At 43.0% G+C, this 27981-nt stretch overlaps 1 protein-coding gene across 6 annotated transcripts; it reads left to right on the top strand.

The window, feature by feature from the left end:
* Positions 1-27906, top strand: LOC119175852 (mediator complex subunit 28). 6 transcript variants are annotated; one of them, XM_075883218.1, is made up of 7 exons: positions 2445-3168; positions 5856-5979; positions 6065-6158; positions 11314-11380; positions 14420-14532; positions 21684-22007; positions 26257-27906. In XM_075883218.1, exons 3-6 carry the CDS (start codon positions 6111-6113, stop codon positions 21969-21971), a joined length of 516 nt encoding a protein of 171 aa, XP_075739333.1. In that variant the 5' UTR covers positions 2445-3168; positions 5856-5979; positions 6065-6110; the 3' UTR covers positions 21972-22007; positions 26257-27906. The 6 variants fall into 6 exon arrangements, with proteins under 6 accessions (XP_037282758.2, XP_037282756.2, XP_037282754.2 ...); XM_037426861.2 differs by lacking the exons at positions 2445-3168; positions 5856-5979 and adding an exon at positions 1-310; XM_037426859.2 differs by lacking the exons at positions 2445-3168; positions 5856-5979 and adding an exon at positions 1-325.
* The last annotated feature ends 75 nt before the right edge of the window (positions 27907-27981 follow it).

Raw genomic sequence — 27981 nt, 5'->3', positions numbered from 1 at the left:
TATTCTAGCCACTGAACACGGTGTTCACATCCATCCTTCCTCCATGTTCACATCGAACACGGAGGAAAAAACGGTCCTTCCTCCGTGACATCGAAGCTTGTGAGCGAGCTTGAGTGCGTGTTCATTAGGTGATCTGTATTCATCGAGCAGGGAGAAACGAAGACAGTGGTGCGTCGTGAAATATTTTATTTCCCACACATGGAATCACCGAGAATTTGTGTGCTAGTGATATCGTCAGCGAAAGGGGGACTCTGAAAGTGACACCGGCGAGCTACCAGTCTTCAGCGACACCAGCTGCTTGGAAGAAAAAGTGCGATTGAAAACTGTACGTAAAACCAATGACCATTTTCCCCAACTGCTTTGCATACGGGGTCAGTGTTTCGGTTTCTCTGATACGATAAAGGCTGTTTCACATGCCGCAATTGCAGCGAAATAAATCGTTACCGTGAACGGTTACGAAGGGCTTGCTTGTTTCGTCATTTAGGAACACTTTCCAGTCTGAATTCATTTTAAAATGCACAGCATCGGCCATTACCAAAACAAACACGTCGACTCTATTTCGACGGCTTGGCCGGACCAGCCCTATTTCGACGGGTCCCAACAAAAATCGCTCCTGCTGCTGCGATCAGAGCGAAAATTTCCAACATGTTGGAAGCTCGCCGCGGACCACTACGGCGGGAACGAACTACCTTTTTTTTTTTTCGTTGCGAGCGAATTCGCAGCCTGAAAATCGCAACTTTTTGTGTCATGTGAAACGGCCTTAACTCGCAAAGAACATGTTATTTGACAAGTTATTTCGCCGATGTAGTGCAGCGACTGCTGCTTGCAGGCCAAACCTCATAAGCGCGAAAATGCACGCGACAAGCGACGCGACGTAGATCGTCTTCGCGCGATCAGTCGCTAGCGCAGGCAAACACGGAGGAAGGAAAAAGGTAAGGAGAGGGCATGCCCAGCCGGCGCAGGGCGTAAAAAGTGTGGCGGAAATGACATCATGGCGGCCATATTCAGACGGCACAATGGCGGCGTTGCTATGGTTACGTGTTGAGCAGTGGAGCTGGTCTAGCAGTGAGCGGCCGCGGCTGGCGGCGGAATGTGTGCCTCCCTAGGTCTCGTTCTGAGCTGTGGCGGACAATATCTGTGCTCTGCGCCGCGTTATTGGTTACGCAGTGTTCTCTTGGCTGTTACATTACTCTTAGCAACGTTTTCAAATCCCTTTGTCCATCACGGGGTTTCAACAGTGCGTAGAACAAGTGCATATCCATGTGTCGTGCGGCGGATGACGCGGATGAAGCAGTTAGTGTTCAGCGAAATTGCGTTGGGCACCATGACGAAGCTGAATGACGACGAACGCCTTGCAGGTCAGTGACGGTTGAGCAGTGCTCCTGCTTGTGACAACGGACGACGCTGTTGAGCCCAGCAAGACGCCGTGAGGACCATGTGCACATACGTAGTTTCGTGTTGTGTGTGTACAGTAACAACTTGCATGTGCGTATTAAAACACCTTTTCTGTTCCGCTTGGTACACTCTCCACCAGCACTACATGTAATCTCAACGTAAGAGCAACCACATTCAACTGTCACTAGCACCGCGTGCTCAGTCACCACGGTCGCAGAATGCTGACGCCGGTGATTTTCACGCGGAACACGGACACAGTGGCAGGACGCTGCGTCGGCCGCGCGGCGGAATGCAACCGTAGAAGGCGCACGACCGATCGTGTTGTCTGTACAGTTGCTGAATTAATGACGTGAAAGCACTCGCCGTTGTCAGTGCATCTAGCGCGCGTTCTCTCGTAGTTGCTTCGTTGTCGGCGAGCTGTTACTCCCTGTTATTACTCGGACGAAGCGATTTCGCTGAAGGTGTCCCGCTGGCTCAGAGTGATGAGCCCAGTTCCATTAGTTTCGGATCGTCACGGCACACGCGCTGCGCAGCCCACGTGCTTTCCGAGCCGGAGAGGGAGGCGCGCCTTCTGCTTCGCATTCATATGTAAACAAGAGAGGAGAATTTGCCTACTCAATATGGCCGACTTCCGGCTTCATCGCGGCTTCACAGCGAGTGACGTCAGGGCCTCTCCTTACCTTTTCCTTCCTCCGTGCAGGCAAACCTCATTCACGCGACGGCTTCGGCGAGCGAACTCCACTGTTGCTGGCATGAGGCCGTCTACTCGCACCAAGAAAACTGCGTAGCGAGCGGTATGCAATTCAAAAATAAGATATATTGTTGTGTAATGAAGCGGAAAGTGTTTATTATTGCCTTGCAGCACTTTATTATATGCACATGCGTAATAAACATTGCGTTATTTTTTTGTTGCGCATACGTGACCCGGGCAGGGTCACGTGCACCTATGTAGTCTGTTTTTTTCCGGTTTTTCGCTATTGGCTGCTTGAGCCCAGCACTTCCGGGCGATGAGCGACGGTTTCCAAATCTGGAGAACCGAGCGATAGCGCGAAAACGAGCACGCGACACGTCGCGCGAACGCCCTGTTTCGTCGCTCGTAGCGTCGCTGTCGCGTGCATTTTCGCGCTTATGAGGTTTGGCCTACCACCTTGGATTTGGAAAATAATAAGCGTAGCCATTTGAATTCTGGTTGCAATAGTTACAGGCGCAACCGCACGGCATAGCGGAAGCAAACAGCCCAGAAACACAATTGTTCGCTATGCGAGCCACGCGCAGCCATGAAAAAGCACCGCGAGAGTCGCGCGTCTCCACGCGCAAGTGCAACCGCGAAGGAGACCAGTCATCGCGCAGATGCAGCGGCGGAGAACGGGAGGATTCGAAAGGGGCAAGGAAGGAGAGAGGAGGTTGCGCGCGTGGCGGCTACTTGGTACGGGGCGGTGCGTAGCGGGACGTCTGCGGGTACGTTGCCAAGATAGAGGGAAACAACGGAAGCCAACGTTACAAAATAGAAGCGAAGTAGCCGGGATCTTGAGTAGCGTCGAGGCATCTGTGAATATTAGTATAAATGTTCACTGATATTAGTCGCTGCTGGAGCACCGAAATTTTCGCATAATTTTCGTGTCGATTGGCTGGTCCGTGGGCCCTTGGCGTCACCGCAAAATGTCAACGGTAGCTCTGGCGGCGTAAAGGACAGAGGACTGCGCCAATCAAGAGACCGAGTCCACCCGTTTCAGTGTTATTTCCGTGCTCGTGTTAAACCGACATTGCACTTCGGTGAGTATGTAAGTGCTAGCGGCGCTGGTGAGTGACCTATGTGTTATGGCCAAAATTCCTTTTGGCGTTGCGTAAGTGGTTGCCAGACTGCCGCTAAATTTGCCTGCAAATTTTTTTTTTTCTAGTTGTGGCTTTTCCGTGAGAATTTGGTGCCATCCGCGGTGCATTTCGCGAACGAGCGACGCTGGCCGTTTTAATTAACGGAAGGAACCGCGCCTAGCAGTAGTCGAGCGCGGTGCTGCTGTGCAATTAAGAGGCCAATTTAATTAGCGGAATGAACCGCGCCTAGCAGAAGTCTGGGCGCGTGCTCTTGCTGTGTGCGCAGCTGTGCAATTACGCGCTCAGAGATCGCGATTGCCGTGTACGCTGCGCAACGCTCGCGTATTCTAATCGCTGTGCCTATCCTGTGGTCTAGACCACAGGATACACGCTAGCTGTATTCTGTAGACCATATCACAAAATAACCTGCAACTTTATTTGGTGTAACCCACGATAAACGTGTGGGCCGTTGGCCGGGCAGAATGCGCTGTAGCCCTAGCCGCCCGCCTCGCTTGACGACTATTTCTGTGCAGTAGACCACAGAATAAAATCCCAATTTGTTCTGTGGACCAGACTACAAAATTATCGCACTGATCCATTGAGTGCTGGACATTTAAGTGACTTTCACCACAATGCATTTTGTTCGCCTCGGTTGGTCAGTGACTAGGGTGCACGGCTCGGAAGGTCGGGGGTTCGATACCGGCCGCGACGGTGGCATTTCTATGGAAGTGAAGTGGTAGAGGCCCGAGTACTGTGTGATTTTAGTGCACGTTAAAGAGCACGAGATGGTCAAAATTTCTGCAGCCTTCTGCTATAGCATCTCTCATGGTCATATCCTGAGTTTCGGGCGTAAAACCTCAAATATTATTATATTATATTGTATACATTCAATTTAAGCCACGCCAAGATGTGCACTAAGATTTGCACAGGAGATTCAAAGTTCGAGTAATTCTCCCAATTGTACAGACACAGCCCTAAATCTCTCCCAAAACGGCTCCAACACCATCGTAATAAGGGAATAATAACAAATAACAGCATTCCTAAATTTTTCTAACCATCAATCTGTCACGTGTGGAACACGTCATGTTCATCGCTGCACGGCCTACTGTACTCCTGACCTGCCCATATAGCGTGGTTCTTATGGGAGCGCATGTCCCTGCTCTCGTTCAACCACTTGCCGTTGGCGACTACCTATAACGTGTTCATCTGCTACTCTGCAGCTGTTTGAATGGCACTGGAGTAAGAACGCCTGCATTTTGTGACAAACTGTCAGCATATATATGACTGTTACTGCAAACTTCGACGCCTGGTGACGCAAGTTATTAAGTGCAAATATATTGCACGCTGGATGACTAACATGGGCAGCCGTAGACTTTCATAGTGTAGGACCGCCTACGTGCCATCACGTCCATTCAGTTGCAACAAATTTCAGGATCACTTCTACTGTAATAATTTCCAAATTATTTTGTATTTATGCATAATAATTACACAAAGTGATCACTTTTTTGACTGAAATATAAACACAAACGCTGAAGTTGACGTCAGCGAACAAGTGCTGACTAGCGTCATACCACCCTACTGGTAGAAGGTATGAACTATACATGGGCGGTGGAAGTGGGGACATCTGGGCAGATCAGGAGTACAGTAGGTCATGCACCGATGTACATAAGTATGTTGCAAAAAAGCGGACCAGGATTGTCAAGATGTAACTGCAGCTGCCACTGGGTATAGCACGTTTGCGGACGTTTCAGTAAAGTTTTCAGGCGTTAAGGTTAATGCTGGCGGGTGCATGCGTGCGTAACAAAGGGAACATTGTGCTGTGTCCTTTATCAAGCAGAAGACCTGGCCAAATTTGTTGTGCTGTTTTGTGTGACACAAATATACTGGCTCAAAAGCGACTTAAGCACTTCGCATTCGATCAATCAACATCAGAAAATTTTGTTGTTTTTTTTTCTTGGTGGCGTGAGGACTATTTTTTAGGTGACTTATGTCTACACCCATATGGGAGGATTGCACAAAATTTGCAAGTTTCGGAGGCAAATCGAGTGAGATCCATCTACACATGACAGGTGAATTGAAAGTAAAATGAGGTTCAGAGTTTTTCACCCATCAAGCGAGTTATCAAGTAATCAGGGTGACTTTCTGTAACATTAAACACACCTTTCTGTCACTGTTTCAGTTCATAACCCCAATGTTCATAACCACACAGATAAAAGCATTCTTAAAGTAGGCTTTGCACTTCAAACTTTTTTTGCATACAACTGTACACCATGTCTTTTGTTATGTGGCATCGCTAGATGCAGGCGCCCTTTGTTAGAATATAACCTCCTTGGTACGGTCATTTTCATATTGCCACAAATAAAATCTTGTCATTTGTGATAAAAGCTGTTGTCAAGAGAGATGGTTATGTACAGCATAGTCTGGTCACACAGAAGTGGATTTTGGTGTGGTCCACGAAATGAAGCTCCGGTTTATTTTGTGGCCTGGTCCACAAAATGGGCACTGCGTATTCTAATCTATTCCTGTAGACAACATAGCTGCGTCTGTTCTGGTATGTGTGTAATGAATTGGCGTGTCAAGTGTGACACATTACAGCTATGTATTGCATTCTACTGCCCTCTATCTGCAACTGTCTTTTGTCTATGCAGCGCACAAGTGGCACACTTAACACATCAAAGCTATGTGTCGCTTTCGTCTGTGCTTCAAGTAAATGGAACCCCACGCAAACTGCACGCTCGAGTGTTTTTTTTTTTTTCCATAAAGGATCGCCATGTAAGACATTGCATTTTGTTGAGGCCTATGCTCAATGCTATCGAACCAAGTGCAAACAATATAATTATAAATAATGCCTTCGCAGATTTTCATTCACCAAGTGTACGTGAGGGACTGGCACCAGTCCAGAAATGGCTTCCTCCAACCACATCGTGGACGATTTTGAGAACTCTTTTCAGGTACGGTCCTACTCCATGTTTGAAACTTGGGCAGCAGGTTCAAGTTTGCTGGGGGAAGGAAAAACGAAAATGGCAGCAGTTTATATTCAAAATGCAGTCAAATAATTTAGTTAGTGGAAATTCACCAGCAGGTAGTAAATTAGCTGCTCAAGTATAGTAGATTTCAATCCGAGAAAATATCAGCTCCACCTGCAGCCAAACTCCTATCTCACACCAGAAGAAGTGCATATTTGCATTTTTGTGTTGTCAAGCACTTCAGCATATTTAAAGTAGTTAAATTTTATTATAAAAAGGAAAGTTTGTATCATTGGCGTTAAATGGAAAGCTTGAATGTCCGAACGAATTTATCAGAAGCTCTGACATTCAGCCAAAAATATTTTAGTCGGAAAAAATGAACATTATTTTTCAGCATGTCCGGTACTTACATTAGATAAGCAAAAAAGAACTTGTGCTTTAACCGATACCAGCTGGTTGCGGTCATCATTATCCGAAATGCTATTATAAAAGTAAAAGACACAGGCGCGCCATGTTTTGTGGGTTCATCTTATATTTATCCGTAGGCTGTAACAGAGTATACCTTAGTTTATTTTCATGATGTGAGGCACTTTTGTGTGCTCAAAAGGACGCTGAAACGGTTTTGAAAATTTTGTACATTGGGCCAGTAAAGCAAATCCTAAGGATCACTTTCAGGCCAATTTAAGCTCTGCATCAAGTGTAATTTATTATAAGACTTTAAACATGCAAATTACTGTAGATTGCAGCGGGTGCCTGAATGAGCTTTCAACTTCCCACTTCCGTTCTATTAATTTGAACTCACAGACAAGAAAGCCAAAGAATGTTTTCTTGTCTGTTAGTTCTAATTAATGTTTTATTTAACAAAAAAAACCAAGCCCTCAAAATTCCCCATCTTTCGCTTCAATTCTATGTTATACTGTTCCACTATATATAACACTGGTGATCAATCCGATTGTCAGTAAACTGATTGTCCATGTCACTGAACCTCTGGTGGACAGCGAGCATCGTCAGCCTGTGTTACAATGTGCATAGTGCCAATGTGAGCTGTACGACATTTATTTCGAGGTTTCTTTCCTCGAACATCATGAATTTTTCCTTGTTGCATTGTGTGCTGCTAATCTAGTGTCTAGTGACTTGTAAAGCTGTGACATCTTGTGAGGCACCTTAGGGAAGTGGTGAATGGAGCCAGTTCATCTAGTCGATGTAGTAAGCGTCAGGCTCTCGCTATCCGATTGACGCCAAAATCCACACACTTGTAGCTGTATCTTTACTCCTAAAACACACAACTACATTGAGTTGAAAATAAAGAAGTGGGGCACGGGCTTGGGGCGACGCCCCAAGTCATAAAAATGTGTCTACTGATGTTCAGCTTGATGGTCAAGCACAGAAACGCAGCCGGTCCCCATTGAACCATGTTGTTTCTGCTTTCATTCCATCTAAACCAAAAAAGACTCCGCCCAGTAAAGTACTTAAAGAAAGTATTTTGGAGAAAGTTGTCTCCGCACCAATTCTTACACCAAAATAGCGTCCCTGAAAGTTCTGCAATGGAATTGTCGCGCTCTATTTTCTGCTATTACTTACTTACATTGTCTGTGTGATAAACTCAATCTCCATTTAATCTTACTTCAAGAATCTTGGATTGCTCCAGATACCAATCTTTAGTATAAAAATTACCGTTTGTTCAAGTTAGACCGCTCTATGAGAGGTGGTAAAATAGTCACAATGATTTCGAACAAACTTTGCTATAAAACCAAACACACGTTAGAGCTCCTCTACCTGGCATACGAAATATTAGTTGTAGGCTTAACTCTCTCTATTGGGCAGGTTTTGCCAGTAGTAAATGCTTACTTTCCTTCAGGTGTACATGACAAACGGTCATTAGATACTCCAATATCCACGTGTGGAGGAAATGTTTTATTAGCAGCTTACTTCAACACCTGTCATATCACATGGGGAGAAAAAACCGATATGTGCGGCCGCTGATTGTGGCATTAGGCCCAAAATAATCATTTTTCATGTCTGAATTTGGGAAGCCCAACATACATGTGCCGTCATACTTCTTCAGCGCTGGATTTAACTCTTGCAAGCTACAACTTTAATGTTTCATTTTGGTCAGTCGTTGGTTTTGCAACACATAGCGAACACTTACCGATAACTTTCGAAATGAAAATCAGATAGCCTCATCAATCTCTATCACTCATACGCATATAAATTACTCGAAATTTAAAGATTCCTTTCTTTCTTCGCTGGCTTTTCTATCGGATAAAAGCACGTAGTCGAATGCTCTGAAGTTTCAGCTCTTCTTCCTGAAGTGACGGTGCTAAGCTTGATCGAGTTATATATAGGTTCTTTCATGCTACTAGACAAATACTCACGTCAAGTTTTCATTATGAAGGAGGAACGGTATGGGTTGAAATACCTGCTGTTGTTTGAGCTAGTCTAGGTACTTCTATCACTGCCACATGGAAACGGGGATGTTGAGCATGAATTTAGCAAAGACTCAAGAGTCCTGCACGACAGGTCAAATTTTTCTTTGTCAAGTGTAAATGGCATATGTCACATAATGTCATATTCATAGAGGTTTGACAGTGACTTGTGTTCATTTACAGTAAATTAAGATGTTATCAAGGCTGCCAAGGGGGCGCCAAGATGGTATGCAGATCGTTGCCTTCATGTTAAGAGCGACCATCAAAGCGTATGCATATAGGTGCAGAGCAAAGCTCACCAATTATGGGAGTTACTAATAATCAAGCTGAAAAAGAACTGGCTGAAGCAGAAGGGATGATTAAATATGCTGCATTGTTGATACAGCGGGGCTTGAGGTCTAACTTCTCTGACATTGAGAGCGAGCAAGCAGTGCTTGCTCAAGCACGACGAGAGATAGCCGAGTTCTACTTACGTCCTGAAAAAACATGGAGGAAAGCTCAGTGCTGTTTCATGCGAGTGACATGCGTTTGTTTTGTATATCAATGTATCCATTCCTTCATGCATCTGTGATCCTTGATTAAAGCTTGCATTAGTTGTGATATCAGTGTATCCATTCCTTCATGCATCTGTGATCCTTAATTAAAGCTTGCATTAGTTGTGTCTTCTGTGAACTGATACACACACTGAATGTAATACTTTATACTATAAGATAAAAATAGCATTAAAACGCTATCTGATGGCTTTTTCATTTTTGCAACTTGCTATGAAACTAAGGGGAGCTGCTACAAATCATTTTTCTTGCTACCAAACCTGATACAAAGCACTTTTGGCAATTTCTCTTACTCAAGTTACAATTGTAATCTTCGAGTGGTCATCGCAGTGAACAGGAAAGGGCTATGTATAGTTGAAGTAGTTGCTGAGCGCAATTTTTCCAAACAATTTCAGGTCATCCATACTGTGAAACTTCATTAGTTTTCTGTTACTACTAGGCCATACTGTGAGATTACATTATTGAGTTCTATCTATAAAATAGTTGATGACTTTGTGGATACAGTCAAAGCAATGTAATAATGACTTAGTAGTTCTTGGACGACGGTCTTACTTGATTGACTGTATTAGCTACAGTAATTCAGTACTTGTGTGTAGGATGAATCCTTTAATGTTTTTATTTTAACTTGAAGTGCTATTTGTTCTTGTTTACTTCTAAAATATTGCATGCTGGTTGTACGTATACCATGTGCTATACAGCGAGTGTTGCTTTGCTGAGAAAGCATGGTGTCCCAGTGTTCTAGTATATTTTGGGAAGTGTACATGTAGCTGAATGCTTGCTTGGGATTTTTATGGTAAGCAGAGCAAATATCTGTGTTATGGTATATTTTGCATACAGATATACAAAAACACCACATAGCTTACATTCAGCACCCAAACAAGTTTGACTATGTTGTGCATGCATATCAAGCAAACAAAGAAAAATACAAGATGCCTTTACGTCGCATTGTATAAGCCATAAGTGTAGCTATCTTGGGGCGCAAAATTCTCCAATCAAGTTGCATTGCAAGAAACCGCAAGAATTTTACGCTGTTGGTGTGTTTCCGAATAAAACTTGCAGAAAAACAGCTTTAGTGATGAAGTTCTGCTTCTTTGTTTTTCCATGACACATCGATGATTACAAGGAAGGCCAGCGCATTGGTTGCTTGATACCATGTGTAGACCAGTCAGGCCTTGTCCAAACAGGCGATTTACTGAGGTCATGGGGAAGAGGGATTGCGACTGGCAAGCAAGCTGGGACTCGAGGCACTTGCAACTAGCACCGGTTGTGCTAAACTTTTTCCACTCAATGTGTTTGATGGTCACACCAATCAGTGTAACTCTATGCAGTTTTATGCCTCATTTAATGCTTAACTAGTCCCAATCAATCTCAATTGCATTCCTGGACATTGTGAAGTTATGATCAGTTATTTGACTAGAGAAATTTGAAATCCTCGCGCAATGCTTCTAAAGCTTTTTGTTGGAAAGCAAGGTGTAAACACTCAAACACAACGGGAAAATATGTTCATTTGCTTTGAGTCATCTGAGTGCTCACAGCAATATGTTTAGAACTATCAATACCTCTGATGTCTGATTGATATGTTGAATCAAATAGAGCTTTGAATGTAATAAGTTTCATCTGCCATAGTGATGTGTGCATGATGGCCGATGGTAGATGACATGCTTGACAACCTGTAAAGCATACATTTGTTTTTACAGAAATGCCTCTTGTAGTGTAAAGCTCAGCGTTCTCGTTTATGACTATTACGCCAAGCTCATCCACAATCCAGTGCATTTTCACTTGGCTGTCAGTATGCGCTACCAGTGCAATCAGACAGCTGCCTAAGTCTGCACGCAGTGTCTTCCTGTACCATAATGCTGCACCCATGTTTTAGAAGGTGCTAGGTTGTGACACTATAGCGCCACATTTGAGAATTGAGTGTCTAGGTCCAGTGCATCATGGAAAGTGCATAGTGTGCAGGGAACTTTGGCTGAATCATATATACCTGTTAGTTGTTATCTATATCTTCACCACTTTATTTTTCTGTATATTTTGGTGTTTTCAACTGCAAATTTTACTGGGAAGATGGGAGTTGTCTGCTTTGTCCCTGCTATAGCTGTCCCACTGTACACCCTTTAAGATGCCTCACCGAGCAACCACTTTGCTAATCCATTTATTTATCAGGCTTGTCTGGCTGCAGTCACAAATCCAGATTACTTCTATGTTCGCAACTCAGAAGAAGTAAAAACAGGTATGATGGTTTATTAATATCCTTCATTAGTAGTACTTTGAATGCATGTTTGCAGCTTGTAATTGCTATCTCATGTACCAACACCAAGCAGTGCACAGACCTTCTTCAATAAAGAAGGGTCTCTTTATACGCGTGTTTATGCATCTTCTTACAATGTGACATAATAATTGTTAGGCTTTTACATCCAAAAAAAACAACATGATAATGAGAGACACCGTAGTGGACGACTCTGGAAATTTTGACTTCTTGAAGTTTTATAATATGCACTTAAATCTGAATATGGGGACCTCTAGCTCATTGCCTCCATCAAAATGTGGCTGCCATGGCCGGAATTCGATCCCACCACATTTGGCTTGTGATGTTATAGGATCTGATATTTGAACTTGGGCAGTATTCACCTACAGTAAAAACTGGACTATAGGTCAAAATTTTGTTCTGGAAGTCAACTACCACGATTGAACTTCATCCGTTGTTTTATACACCGGTTATCAGCAGAAAAAATACTGAAGTCTGGTCACACTGGATGATAAAAGTCAACCGGGGTGCAAATCAAGACGTCCTCAAATTTCGTCATGTTGTCATATTTGCCATCTGGTCCACTTTTATTGGCCCAGAGGACTGCTGCAGCATCTTTGGTGAAGAGTGCCTTCATTAAGAAATTTCACAATATGGCAGTGTTTTCAGGGTCTAGGAATGCACCTCAGTGTGTTATAATAGACACTGTCAATTCATTGACCATGGCACATGGCTTTGGTTTTTCATTGAATGTAGTGTGTGCTATGCTGCCACTGTAAAAGAGGAAGCAGAATAGAAGGACAATCAAAAAAAAAAAAGGAGGCTGTTCTCATCATATCAGGATGACATGCTTTCTCTCTCCTAGCACTTGGAGAGCACAGTGGAGTGGCATTTCTTGCAGACTTTTACTGAACAAAGGAGGGAGAGTGTAGGCTCTGACAGTGTAGCTTGCCTCCTGGAGGCATGGCAATCAAGCAGTGTAATTTCTTCTAACGTATTCAACAATGAACCAGCACAAAAAATTTTTTAGTAAGACACTCTTCAGAAGACACATTACAACTACTAACAATTCATCAAAACATGCATAAAGACCTGGTGAGAGGCCCTTTAAATATTTTTACATTAAAGTGAAATAACAGATTATTAAGCTATCCTTTGGAAATGCTCCTGTTATTAAGTTCACCATCTTAGGTTTATTATTAATGGAGAAAACCAAGGTTAAGGTTTAATTTTTATATCTTGGATTTAAACGTTTACATATGAATGTCAAAATGACTCCATGGATTTCAACCTGTTATTTGCATTTTAGCTACAATTAGTCAGTGAAATTTCCTGAAAGTCGCTATTCCCTGGTCCCCTCAGAAGACTATGAGCTTAATTTTTTTTACAAATAAAAAATTTTGTTAGCTCTAGCATACAGCATCAAAATCTATGACGTGGGTTGATCTGGGAACTGCAAGTTGGTGCTACCACCTGTGTTTTTTTTATGCATTTGTCTACTTATCAAGTGCCTTCTCGTGGCCATGTTAATGCTTTTGGTTATTTTTTGTGAAAAGGTAGTTTTATTATAATAAAGAAAGTCAGTATTTCTCTTCAATGTCATGTGCCATTTGCTCTCTGCCTGTGAAATGCTGGGCAAGTCAGTACATATCTTAAATAAGGGGTTATCACTGCTCACATGTCTTTATATTTCTTTGTACCACGGGAGTGCTACTAATCCCTCATTTTGATGTATCTACCTAATGCCAGCCACAGGTGTTCTTGGTGAGGACTGTAAAGATGCTTATGTACACTCTACAGCAAAACTTTGCTGAATGAGGGTTTGACTGAAGATAGATGACGCTCTTAATCTGGTGCTTGACTGTATAATCTTTCGCAGGTGAGAAAAAAATGCTATCACGCTGGGCTGCACATGGAGAACAAAGGCTGATATCACGCCTATTTAATGCAGCCTAGGGAGCATTACGGCGGCACCTAAGTAGCCGTCTATGAAAAGGTCTATAGGTTTCAAAAAGAGGGTTTGAAGTCTGTGTTTCCAGATAAAGTGGGAATATAGCTTTTTTTATTAATGTTGAACATTACTCTAGTGCTCTCGTTGCTCGTGCTGCTAGTTTGGGACACGAAGACCTCCAAAATATTTTTGGCTGTGACTTTAGTCCAGTTCAAATGTTTAGCGTACAGAGCATTCAGCCAGCAGGCAGGCAGGAAACAAGTACAAAATAAATTACTTTGATATCGGGCTTCTATCATACAAAAGGTGTTCAACCCTTTTCATTCTCCCTATGTGCTCAGTAGCATGAATTGTCATGCTTGCTGCTGGTCACGTTGCTGCTGATCCTACATGGTCACGTTGCCATCTGCAGTGGTGTACTGAAGAAGTTGGCATGCTGTCGTGTGGTTAGCGTGGGTATTAGCAAGTTTTAGTACTGCATACGTAGCGTTCTTAACAGCGTTGCCTACGTAAGCAACCAGAGTTTCGCACAGAGCGCACAAGTTATGCTCATGCACAGTACATGAAACGCAGCCTCCTTATGTATGAAACGTTATTATGGATGCTATATACGTAGGAGCAAGATAGCAACTTGCTCTCACACACAATTACATGGCATTACATTGTACAATAGTTGCATCAGTTCAGCATGTTGATATGCATTGGTGTCACTAAAAGTTCAAAATGGCACAAGAAAAAGGAGGGGGGGGGGGACACTAAAAAATTGATGTTAGCTGAAGGGCAAAGAAACAGACAAGGGAAATATCAGCAGTATATACATGCTCTTAAGTGTTAAAAAATGTGAGTGCTCTAACTGGTGTAAATACTTTACTTTTCCCTTCAAAGTGAGCTTTTAGCTGCTCCTGTAGGTGATCTAATTTCCTCACACAAATAATATCGCTGGACTAAAATTTGCATAGATTGGAAACAAATATCTTCTTCCAAATTTGTACAGCATAATGCTTAACTCTATAATTCGTTTTTAGGATTCACTGAGTTATAAAACTGTTACTGATTTGGTTCATTGTTTTTAGGAGTAGAGCAGACCATACAGCGTTTCCTGGATGCTGCTAAACAGATGGAAAGTTTCTTCCTTCAGAAGAGGCTTGTACTGTCGGCTCAGAAGTCAGAGCAGATGGTCATGGAGGTGAGCCCCCTTTTGAGGAAATCAATTGGATTTTGCAGTGATCTTTCAGAGTATTTTATTTTCTTGTCTCTTTGTCGTCATTCTGATCTTGTGCTCTAACAACTGTCATCGAAATCATAATGTTACATACCAAAAATGCTGTAAAAAAATATGGTTTAACGTCTATTCACACTGCTGGTGCGGCGCTTCGTTCAGCATCTGAATAGTGCATAGTATGTGGATTGCTTAAACTTTGACATTTTGGCTTTGAACATTCTTCTGAATTTTTGAGTGAGCATGTCATTTGGACCTCAAATTTTGCTCTATGGCATTATTACTAGTTACCTCTGATTTCTGTCATCATTTAATATTCAGAACATTGCAAATAAAATTTGTGCATAATACCTGAAATAGTATTCTAGTGTGGACTTGACTGCCCAAATGCTATTCAGCAGTGTATAGCAGCTCTGAATCGTAGAGAATTATGTACTGGCGATGACCTTAAAGAATGAAGTTGCAAACACAAAACACTTCTTTTAAAGTAAAGAAAATGTACTAATCGTATGTGACAAGTGTGAGCATTATTAACTTAGGACAATATAAGAAAGCACAGTTTTATTTTTAATAAAGCCATGTGATATTACAGAAATTCACGAATTATTCATTATTTACATTGTTGTTGAATGACTTTGATTTCAGGTTTCTTTGTTGGTAATATTAGCAAAAAGCTCTAGACTTAAAGGTAATACAGTTGGCTGCTTTATAACCTGTAATTGAATCTTGCACCTTGATGACAAGTGACACCTTGAGAAACCGTGTGTGTTCCATCATCGTGGTGACATGCTAAAGTTCTACTGTTGCACAAATCTGGTGACAAACAGATGTTAACGAACTACTGGTCGATTTCCGTGTCTTCTCACTCATGTAAACTTCTTGAACACATAATTTACAAACATATTATGGATTATTTGGAAACCAATAGTATACCAAGTGACTGCCAGCACCGTTTTCGTCGTAGTGTGCGCACCTTCTGTGTGCATGACGTGCTGATGCGTCCGCGTTGTGTGATCCTCCAGCTTCGTGTTGCTCCGATACCAAATAGGGCCGAGAAGGAATTGGGCTTGCGAAGTATACATTGAGTGTGTAGCGAAGGTTTCAAGCTCACCTCCCGCATTCCTCGCATTATGCTTTCACGGCTTGTAATGAACCAATTAAAAAATTCTAGTGATACAAAGCTTTTCATTGGGCACCTAACAACTTCCACTGTCTAAGTAAAAATTCTCATGTGACCTAGAGAAGCGCCATTTAAGAACTAAATGACAAATAAAACAAAAACCACATGAATATCGTTTTTTCAATGTAAACTTTACTTTTCCCTGATGACACTCCACGGTTTCGCATTTGTTCTTCATCGTCCTGCCGCAGCACAGAAGCACCTCCTGCTCCCTACGCAAGCGAGGAGATGGCGAAGAGATGCCTAGCAGATGACGCGACGCAGATTAATACGTGTGTTTAGGCTTATCGACCTTCCTATTGGAAAAAGGTCTTGTAGGCTTGACAGTGTTGAAAGCAACTTATGAGATGGAGTATAAGCTGCACCCCACTGTGTTCCAAAAGCTCAATTTTACCAGGTAACGCGAATACCAGACTCCAGCGGTACTTGAAAGGAAAATTTGAAGTTAAATAGTGTTTAGATAGGCACAGATTTTGAATACAGGCATTTTTAGACACCATAAAAACACTATAAAAGCTCTTCTTGCCTTCTCATTCGTGCTCATATGTCAGAATTGCACGATAGAAACACAAGAAACAAAATAGGCATTTGCCTATAATCCGGTTTCTAGTAATTTGCGTCGTCAGCACTTTCTAAAAAGCTAGGAGAAACAGTCGTGTACAATGCATGCGGCATGAACGCTGCCAGCCATGCTCTAGTAAAGAAAGAGAGCGGCCGTAAATATCCTTTGCTCTTTTTTTTTTTTTTTCAAAACGTGAATGGTGCTAGCACCCCAGGAAAATGCCATGAGATAGCTGTCGTAAGAACTTGTGCCACTAGCTAACAGATAGGATGGCACTATGAATATTTTTAGTCAAGAACATGCACAATTTATTACATCTTTGTTATTTCAAACAGAGCCAAACAGTAGATTGCACTTGACTCTCCGTGATGGTGGGTGCTCCGGAAGAGCACACCACGAAGGGTTGATCACATATGTAACAGTGATGAAATGCCTTTTTTGGCCGACTGTACCTTGGTCATACTTAATGTATTGGTTAACAATTAAAAGTAAGGATTTATGGATGCTTCCCTTTATTATATGCAGCAGCTTTTATGCTTCAGTAATAAGTTTTTCTTAAAAGAAGTTTACATTTGCACTTTAGGAATCCTGAAATATTCATGTGTGTTGAATAGTTAGTTTTAGCCCTCAGCAGCTTTTATGCTTCAGTAATAATAATAAAAGAAGTTTACATTTGCACTTTAGGAATCCTGAAATATTCATGTGTGTTGAATAGTTAGTTTTAGCCCTGAAGTAATAGTATATTAAAAACGATCCTTCCCCTGAAACTGCCATAAAAAACCAAATCAGTGTCGTGGCTACTGTCGTATACAAAAATATAAAAGCCATAGCAAACTTATTATCTAGACTAAATGATTCATAAGATGGGGCTCGCCACTTGAATATTGTATTTTGTCCGTATTGCTCACTGCGAGTGCAAAACATGACAGCAATCGGAAGGTAAAGTCATTGAGATTCGCACTACCAAGCTGAACATCAGAATGGGTCCCATAGATACTGAGCGGGCTCACAAAATTGACAGGTACGATGTTTCTAGAAACAGGCCAAATATTGTTATGCTGTCTCATTTTAAGATGAAACAGCAGATTCTTTCAAATACTGAGCATTCAAAGGTTCCACCTAACACCCGGTTAGTGCATAAACAGTTGATTACATTTGGAAAGTCCCAGCAAAAGCCGTTTCAACTATGCTACAACAAGCTCAACCTATACAACAAGACTTACAAGTACGATAATGAAAGACATAGCATTGTATCAACTTCATAGCTACCTGCTACCACATCTGTGAAACCCACACTATGCTCGTTATTCTTTCTCTACACTAACATAAAAAGCACTTCGAAGCGCAACGAGCTTTGTAATCTGCTCACTAGAACTGACTGCAAATATGTACTAACTGAAATGTGGCTCAATTCAATCGTCCAAGACACAGAGCTCGGTTCTTTCCAGATTGCAACGTCTTAACACATGACTATGAGATTAAACAAGGTGGTGGCATTCTGATAGCTTTTTATCTAAACCTGTAATGCAAGACATTAACATCACTTCACCCCTCAAGATGTTGTAAGATGTTGTTTGTGTTATGCACAGATATGTTCCCTCAAACCCTTATCTGTGTATATGCTATCGGCCATCTGATGCAAATGCTTTTTTCTCGGTTGATTTCCACAAAGATTTGCAAACAATTGCTTCATTCTGTCATGCACCGTTGCTTCTCTGGTGACTTCAACTTCCCCGATATAACTTGGCTTGAACCTACCCTGACGCTAGCCAAGAGGAAGCCTGAAAGTACATTGATCAACTTGTGCCTCACTTTCGGACTAACTCGACTTGTATAAAATCCAACACGTGTAAATGGGAAATGTTCAAACATACTTGACCTCAATTTATTGTCTCATCGTGACAGTGTATCTCCTGTAACACATTTTTCAGGACTAAGCGATCATTCTGTATTACTTGCTGAACTCGCAAAAAAAAGTTAAAACGAAAATGCTTTCTGATAAAGGCGATTATGACGATTATGATAACAGATAGCATCAATGCCATGCTGACCGATTTCTGCAGCCATTATATGACTGAATTTCCAAAGGATTAAATTGGACGCCTTTTAAGAACTAATAAAACTCGCAGATATGTTCATCCCAACCATTACCACTATAACAAAACGCCCCATCCCCATGGTGCGACAGCACACTAAAATGTCTAAACAACAAAAAGAAAAGGTTATTTCACTCAGCCAAATGCTGAATTTGTGCATTCGCTTGGAAGATACTCGGCACAATGGAGAAGAAGTTTAATTTATAGTCCCCAAGTGCTGATCGCTTATTTTATCCAGAAACACTGCCTATCATGCTACAAAATAACCTGAAACAGTTTCGGAAATATATTATCCCAAAGCCACATAAAACATTATCATTAGTGAATGACCTCATTATGGTCATTGCGGTGTTCCTATACCAGATCACAACGTAACCCATGTACTCAACACTGTTTTTGTCTAGCGTACTCACTTCTCAGCCCTGCACTCAGCTTCCTGAATGTCCTTAGCTAGACCACCCACCAGTGTCTGTATGTTTGAAGCAAAACATTATTGTTAAACTAATTGAGGTGCTTAAGTTAACGTCCTCAGCTGGCATCGACGTAATTAACTCCAAACTGCTAAAAGATGCTAAACACGCCACCGGTATGTTCTGCATCTTTCAGCAATCTCTGTCATCTGGAGTAGTACCTCAAGATTGGAACGTCGGCAAGATAATTTTAGCACTGAAAAAAGGCTCATTATATTCATGTAGTAACTATCGTCCCATTTCCCTCACCAGTGTCTGTTCCAAATTTATAGAGCATGTCATCTATTCTGATGTGGTAAATTTCCCAGCATCTTGTCATTTCTTCAATACTAACCAGCATGGTTTCCAAAGGTCATGTCTTGCGAAACGAAACTCTCTCTTTTCACCCATTACATATCCTTTCACCTTGATTGAAATATACCCGTTTATTTCCTCTTCCTACACTTTCAAATGGCATTTAGCAAGGTTACTCTTAAGCGGCTCTGTCTAAAGTTCGGACAATTAAATTTTAACACTCCTGTTTACAATTGGCTCTGTGATTTCTTAACCGCCAGCAATTGGTTTACGCTAACCAAAATGATCTCCTGTTGTCTCCGGCATGCCACAGGGCATGTTCCTGGAACTGTTGCTTTATTTAATACACAATAATGACTTACCTAACGGTTGTATATCTAAAATTTGTTTGCTTGCTGGTTACTGTGTAGCTTATTGCTCTATACTTAATGCTGGCACCTCACCCTGCAGTTACCTTTCTCTCATAGGATCCTGGTGCTACAAATGGCTAATGTCTCTAAACATTAGCAAAACATCGCTCCAATTTTTTGTCATCAATCATCCATTTCCACTTTTCATTGCGAATCATTCATTTCCTCCAAATCGTACACAGTAGATCGCTTGGAAATAAGTGCAGTTTCATAATACAAATACCTTGGTGGTAACTTTGCAATAACCTCATTTGGTCCGTTCGCATTCCGACGTCACAAACTCAGCTAATCACGCGCTTGGCTATCTGGATCGTAACCTGCGCCTTCTTCCTTCCCCGGTAAGACTACTAGCATACTCAACATTTGTTTGACGAAAACTTGAGTACACTTTCTCAGCGTGAGACCCGCATCAAACCAACATCTCATCCATGCTAGAATTCATACAAAATCGTGCAGCTAGGTTGGATCATTTAGACCATTCTTATTGCACCAGCATCACCAAACTGAAGTCATGTCGTCATCTTCAAACCCTTCAGCCGCGCTGCAAAACTGCAAGATTGTCTTTTTCGTAAGTTCTATAACCTGTGTCATTAGGCTGATATCGCACCTTTGTGCCGTTCTTCATCCCGTCATGACCATCCAAAAGCAGTTTATCCCTGCCAGCTCGCACGACCGCCTACGCGAAATCGTTCTTCATTCAGACTGTGAAGGACTAGAATCGTCTTCCTGCCAATGTGGTGCACTTCTCCAGCCATATATCCTTCAAGGCATCAGTCGAAACTTTCAGTTACGCCAACCCCTCATGTAGTACCCCTCACAGGGTATTTGAGGAAGTACAGTATTTACTCGCAAAATCCTCGCACTCGCATAATTCTCCCACCCCCCACAACCCCCAAGAAAAATACGATTTCTTTTTTCCTCGAGTAATTATCGCACCCCCGAAAACTGCCGCAAAAATGTCGTCTGCTCGTTTCAGCCACTGATGATGATAGCGCGCGCCATTTGGCGCCATCTCTTAAGCATCAAGCATACTATTGCACGCAAATTCAATCCAATCCAGGCCAAGCCGAAGTGGCCAGTGCGCGTTGCGGCGTGTTTTGTATGCTGTGTCGGTAATCTAGGCACGTTATGGTGTGATACTGAAGCTATACGGCTGCTTCAAGTTCCAAGTGATAGATGACAACGGCACTAAACGACGGCAACAGGGCCGCCGGTAGGCCCTTCAGAGTCTACGAGTTTTTGTGATCGCTACTGGTAACGACAGCTGAAAGCCACCAAGACGCGTTGGGTCTGCTGTGGGCCTAAAACTGGGATTGATGGTAAACTTTATTTCGTCAGAAGGAAACTGCGGACGATTCTGTTAAATAGCCATAAGCCCAATACTGACGTCCTACGCTTACCTTTTGAGCGCTCCTGTTGAGCGACGAACGCTACCATTACGCCCGCAACGCCCACAAGCTTTGCGTATGGTATTCTAATTCTCGACTATTTGCTTGCACTTTTTGTGTCTCAAATAAATCTTGCCTTGTGTGGAACCTCTGCTTTTATTGTTGAGGTAATTCTTAATTAGTACTTCTCAAAGCTTGCTGTTAATTGCTGGTGTGAGAATCCCGATTTGCGGCCACTTCATTTTTTTTTTTTTTTGCTCGGTGCGTTCTCGTGAAAAGTTCTCCCCGCGTAATTCTCGCACCCCCCAACTTAGCATCGCTTTTTCGGCTAAAAAAGTGCGAGGATTATGCGAGTAAATACGGTAATAGATAAATGAATAAATATCTGGGCATACTAATACAATGCACAATGGTAATTCTTGATTGTTGGGGCAAGTCCTCATCCTGTGGTCAACATAGATCATCAGCTGTTGTTAAGTAGGCTCATTGCTTTTATGGCAGATAATAAATTCTGCTCAAATGTCTACAATACCACTGTCGCACAATGAAAACACTGTCGTGCTACGAGAAGAATTTTGTATTTTTTGTGCATAAGGATTTAGTGAGTGCGTTTTCTTTAGGAAGGGTGTTGTGTATTTAATGTAAGTGCATTCTGGCAGTGGCAATAGGAGAGGCGTATTAGAAGCGACTAGAAGCTTAATCAACTCTGCTTATGCAGGATAGCACAGAGCTCAAGAATGAGCTGGCCCGCAAAGAACAGCTGCTGCAGAAATACAATGAGAAAATTCACTACTGGCAAAGCCTACTGAATGACACAGCTAACGCAACAGGACAGCAGCCACAGCCACAGCCACAAGCACCACAGGGAGGCGGAGCACAGCAAGGCATGCCTTCACAGAACCAGCAGTCTATGCCTATGGGCGGGGCAGCGCAAGGCCTGCCAGGTCCACTAGCCTACTTGGAGCGGACCACATCCAACATTGGCATGCCTGATCCCAGGAGATGAAGGCTGGTGGTACACCGAAGGGACTGAAGCCAGAAGGTAATGCTGTGTGTGAACTCCTGGAAACTGTCGCACACAGTGGTGAAACACAAGTGACCAAGTGTACTATTATGAATATTGACCATTTTTGTCTGCAATCAACCCTCCGTTAGGCTATTGTTACGGTCTTGCTCCTTTGCCAACGTCAGTTTACTGCCGCCTGTAGCCAGTGCGCCGAAAGGGGTTGCGATGCTGCAAAATAGTTCTTTTTGCCGCCGGGTGTTGTGGCTCCATCAACGAAAAAGTGTATTTGGGGCGTCTTTTTATCACACATCTGTAATCATCCATCTCGCGCACTTACCTCACGTTATTGCTGCGGGCGCGGTACAGCTCAGTCACGATAGTGCAGCTATCTGCACTACACAGCATTATTGATTGGAAAATGGCGAGCCCAGTCCTTGAGAAAGGCAACGGAAGCAAGTGAGATAACGAGTATTACTGTGTAGTTGAAAAATGCCCCAAGTACTCCTATTTTCCTTAGGGGCTTGACCGGATATGAGAACAGGGGACAAAATTAAAGAGAAAGGTGTAAAATCGGGGTCTTTCGAGCCAAAACAGGATGAATTGTGACCACCTAGACTGCTTTAAAAATCTCTTAGACATAAGTACATGGGTGTTAAATGTTACGAAATCAAACCAATGGCCTCATGCTCACTAATCATCAATTGATTCATTGATATGTGGGGTTAAACATCTGAAAACCACCATATGATTATGAGAGACGCCGTACTGGAGGGCTCCAGAAATTTCGACCACCTGAGGTTCTTTAACGTACACCCAAATCCGAGCACACGGGCCTACAACATCTCCGCCTCCATCGGAAATCCAGCTGCCACAACCGGGATCCGATCCCGCGACCTGCGGGTCAGCAGCAACCTTAGCTACTAGACCACCGCGGCGGGGCTACTAATCATCAATGCAGGTACAAAAGCTTTTCTTTTTTTTAATAAAGTGCTACCACATAAACGAAAAATACAAAAGGTTTGTTCATGTGAATTGAACGCAACATCACAGTCGCAAGCTCAACTATTAGTATTATGCTTTCTGGTAAGTACAGATGGTGACAGTTTTTTTTTTAATTTTCCTGTGGAATAACTGACTTTAATAACATTTGTACTGTTTCCAACCTAAATATATGATTGAGTAAAATATTACTGCTGCGAAAATGCCAAAAATTGCACCTCCTCATTATTCGATTTACATTCAAAGCTATGTATTCGTATTCAATTCGTATTCGAAAATTTTGATATTCGCACACCCCTAATGAAGTAGTAGTAGTAGAAAAATTTATTAGGTACATAATCCAGACAGGCTAGAACTCCAGTGCCCCGAGGAATATACAGGATGAAGAGCCAAGTCTGTCCAGCAGGGTGGTGCCATTATTCCAGGGCCCCACTGGCGCGAGCCATTCGTTCAGCTCTGTGGATCAGTCGCAGCTGATCCACCAGGGCTGCGCTAGACAGCAGCCCCTCCCATTCCTCCCATGTTCCATTGGTGTCGTGCTCTGCACACTCCCACGTGATGTGAAAGAGTGTTAAGGTGGTTCCACACCACGGGCATATGAAAACACTAAGGCAGATGCTCTTAGTGCTCCCAGGAAAGCTGTCCGCGTTGTTTGACGAGACGAACCGAGACTGGGTTCAAGCTTGCAGGCGCTGCACAACATAGCGCCAATACACCACGGGCATATGAAAACACCAAGGCAGATGCTCTTAGTGCTCCCAGGAAAGCTGTCCGCGTTGTTTGACGAGACGAACCGAGACTGGGTTCAAGCTTGCAGGTGCTGCACAACATAGCGCCAATAAACCAATTTTGTATTTCGCAAGTGCGCTTCTCCGCACTGCATATTTGATCAAGTAATGGTGGCACCTGTCGTGCTTCAAGTGGAAATGCAGTCCTATTTGAACGTGATGGAGCTTGTCTACTATGAGTGTTTACATCAAGAGAGACGATTTTCCACATCATTTCGTAAGCAAACCGTGCTTGAACAGGGTACTTTCACTGAATGACAAGCCAACTGTGTAGCAGGAAAGCTAACTTTACAATTTTGAAAAGGGTCTATAGTGCGAAGTTAACAGCGTCATGAAAAACTGCATCCGGAGGCCGAACAGCGCCGAGCACAAGCCGATGCATGTTGAAGCCAAATACGGCTCGCTTTCGATGACAGTCTGCATGCAGTGACTAGTAATCCCTTCGTACTCAATACACACACGCACTACCCTGTTAACTTATAACAAAACAGACAGTCAAGGGGGCGTGTGATTGAAAAACGACCTGCCGCGTGAGCATCTTGCATGAGAGCATACATCAGCATTTCTTGTTTTAGCAGCTTTCGTGTATCGCTATTTGATATCCTGGGGCTGCCAAATAGGTCAATTTTATGAGCCATTTAACCTCATCACGATCAAATTTACGGTCGCGAGGCTCCCTCGCGGACTGGCTCTTTACACAGCCACTGATGAAGCAATTGTGCAAATCCATTGACATTGATTGATATGGAGGGTTCAACGTCCCAAAACCTCGATAGATTATGAGGGATGCTGACTGGGGATTTTGATACGCCTGTCCTATTTTTTTATTTCCGTGGAAATTCCTTTTTTTTTGTGTGTGTGTGTGTTATCATTCCTCGCGGCCGATTCCACGCAATCAGCAGCAGTTTTGCAGCAACACTAGCGAAACGGGAGTGTCGACAGTAAGCGAAAGAACGCCCCTTCTTTCCCCTCATGTTTCGGCAGCACCATCCACATATTACGCTATCTCGGTTTTGAGGCTATTTGCCATGCGCTCGCATGTTCGAACTTATGTTGCTCACAATTGTACATTTTTATTAGATGCGAAGCAACTCTTTGACAAGCCTGTGTAACGCTGTCCCTCCGTCCGCACCGATCCTCTCACCGCAAGTGTTGAAGCAGTGCCAAGTAGCTCATGCCCTCCTAGCAGTGCGCGGTGATGTCTCTCTCTCCATTACCTGCCGCGCGCTTGCCGTGTGTCAGCTCTTTCTCGCTTCACCCGCGCCATCTCCCTCCATCTTTCAGCGTGAGCCGGCAGCCCGCGGGTACGCCGAGAGCCGACGAGCGCGCGCGCTGCTTGCCGCGCGATTGCGCTGACGAGCGGGACGCCGCCGCAGCATGCTTCCCACTAGTGTGCGCGTACCTTTCCAGGCTGTCGCCGGCGTTGCGAGGGTGGATGACGATATGTGTGGTTTAATGTTCCAAAACCACCATATTATTATGAGAGATGCTGTATTGGAGGGCTCCAGAAATTTTGACCACCTGGGTTACGAGGGTTAGCGAAGCCGATCGCGTTCGCGAATGGGGACCGCAACACTGACGAGGCGTGAGCCAGGGAAGCCGAACACAAGTGTCGCAGCGTCACAACGTGAAGCGTCACTACTCTAGTATATATTTTTTTGATGTCACATTAAAGTGGCCCTGCAACACTTTTTGAGCATGGTCAGAAAACGCTGCCTATTGATAGTCAAAGCTCCGGACAACACGTACGCAAGCCAAATATTATAGTGTATTATAGTGCAGCACGCGGCCTGGAATGCACAATAAATTCCCAAACTCAGCAAAAAAAATTGCTTTATGTTCTCTCGGCAAATCATGCTACAAGCTCAAAAAGTCACTTGTCACAGCCATTGTATCAGCCATTCGCTGGCTGAATTAAGCAAGGCGCGCTCTGTCGTTACTGCGGCAGCCACAGGAAGCTGCGACTTGTCTTCGCGTGCAATTGCAACTGAAAAGCCGCATATTCGAAGAGAGAGAGACAAAAAAGAGAAAGCACTCAAGGTTACCAGGTGTGCGTGACATATTTTCTTGCCCCGTGCCATCCCTCCAGGCTTAGCTTCCAGCGCTTTTGTCGGAACGAGCAGATTTGCAACTCCGTTGGTACTGTATGGATTCTGAAGATTTTTTTCGGTGGTGAATCCATGAGGCAATAAGCTCCTTTAGGGAATCCATTCCATGACTACTTGAAAAACTGTTTCAGGGCCTCAATAATAATGAGATGCGTAGTAGCCAGAAATTATTTTAGGAGGAGAGGGGGGTTCAACCATACTTTGTATGTTCGTGCATGCATTTTTATGTGTGCGTGTATGTAAAGCACAATTAAAAAATTTTGGAAGTTTTAACCCCCACACTCTTTCTCCCCCTGGCTACGTCCATGCATGACTTTAGACTTCTGAGCTGCAATTGAAGAGTGGCGCTGCCAATGCAAATGTCGATTTATTTTCTTTGTTTCTAGTTAGGAGGGGAAGGAACATCCGCGCATGCGCCTGCGGCGGGAAGAATGGTGGCAACGCCTGACATGCCGGCTCGAGCGACGCCAGCCCGCCTCGCGCACACCCGCACGCACGAATGAGCGCTCCTTCTTGTCTCACAATCACCGAGGCTTCAAGCGCCGCCGCCGTTTTGCGCTTCGTCGTCAGTGAGGCAACCGCATGGGACGATGATCGAGCTAAAATGACAAAATTCAGGGCGAAATTCCTAGGTTGTTGATCGCGAAAATCTCTTATACAGGGGTTGTCTCTCGCTGCCAATTAATAGATGTCACAAATACATCTGCATCTATGGAGTAACAGCGGGGAATAAGAAAAAAATCGTAATATCGGAGAATTTGTTGTACACAAATTTGTTATAGGCAGGTTTAACTGTTTAATAAAATTCAAGCCAGTTATAGCCAATTGCTGAAGCCATTTAAAACAATATTCATGTGCCATAAAGATTACATTTTTATAATTGGGTTGTGTGGAAAAAAGCTATAAAGCTGATGGGGGACACTGGCAGAGCTGCTGGTACTGTACTTTACCAGTGCCCCTCCACAATTTTTCCTCGACTGCAGATTATGTTAGCTCGTTTAAAACTAAAAAAAAGGGGACCTCACCTAATGCATGACATCGGACGCACAGCTTTATTAAGTGAAGAACATATCTAAAATAAAGCTCTAAGCAGATGATTGCAGTCTCTGTCAATTCCATTGACGATCATTACCATCCTGCACAATCACTCATGTCTTTTAGCAACTGGCGTGACATGAGGTAAATAAATGTTAACCGCATTTAAACAGTTGCGACATCTTTTATCAATTGGCGCAACCCCTTATGACTATTCTCTACAAATATTTAGGAGTAATTCAAACAGAACATTTCTCATAGACTCGCCGTATTGATTATTTATGCAGTAATGCGCTAAAAAATTAAGTCATTTGTAGAGCAAATGACTTAATTTCAGTTCAGTACCAGTTCAGTACCAAGTGCAGTACCATTTGCTCCTTGAGCAAATGGTACTGAACTGCTTTTATATAAAGCACTCATTCACCCCATTCTTGAATAAGCATCCGCAGTCTAGTTCCCTTACAAACGTCGCAAAATAAGCTTTCTAGGTAACATTCAGCGAAAATCTATCCGTTTTACTTTTCATAGCTATGTATAGCTCCAAATTCTCCTCGACCTCAGTCTTTCAATCATTAATTCCATTACAACTCTTGTGATACCAAAATGAAGCTTTAACATTTTTATACAGAATCATTAACTCCTTCTCCGGCCTTTCTGATGATAACCTCATCACATTTACTGATGAAAGTTGTACTCGTAGTTGCCAGGCTTTGAACATTATAACACCTTTCTTGTGTACTAGAACTGTGGAACGCCCTGCCTGGCAATATTCGCTCATCACTAAAACACTTCATAGTAGCTGTCAATGAACATTTTACTAATGTATAATCACCTTAATTTTCACTTTTACAATGTTGCATGTGTTCTCGCATTACCATTTGTATTCTTTGTTTGAATTTTTTTTTCTGCTGCATAGAATTATATAATGCCCCATTCCTGCTACAGCCCTGAATAGGGCTGGAGTATGTATAGATAAAAAAAATAAAACCCTCAAGTTTTCATGTGCTCTTGTGTTCAAAAGCTGCTTATTTCTGCAATTTTTAGACTGTAGATCAAATGTCTTGTCCTACACGCCAATGG

This window comes from Rhipicephalus microplus, unplaced genomic scaffold, assembly GCF_043290135.1.
Source record: "Rhipicephalus microplus isolate Deutch F79 unplaced genomic scaffold, USDA_Rmic scaffold_15, whole genome shotgun sequence".
Classification (NCBI taxonomy): domain Eukaryota; kingdom Metazoa; phylum Arthropoda; class Arachnida; order Ixodida; family Ixodidae; genus Rhipicephalus; species Rhipicephalus microplus.
This window is presented reverse-complemented; position numbering and strand designations above follow the sequence as displayed.

Bases quoted from the DNA above. Each gene is read 5' to 3' on its own strand.
- LOC119175852 (XM_037426861.2), top strand. From the start codon at position 6,111: ATGGCTTCCTCCAACCACATCGTGGACGATTTTGAGAACTCTTTTCAG. The intron at 6,159-11,313 runs GTACGGTCCTAC...TTTATTTATCAG, and splicing joins ATTTTGAGAACTCTTTTCAG to GCTTGTCTGGCTGCAGTCAC. The intron at 14,533-21,683 runs GTGAGCCCCCTT...CTGCTTATGCAG, and splicing joins CAGAGCAGATGGTCATGGAG to GATAGCACAGAGCTCAAGAA.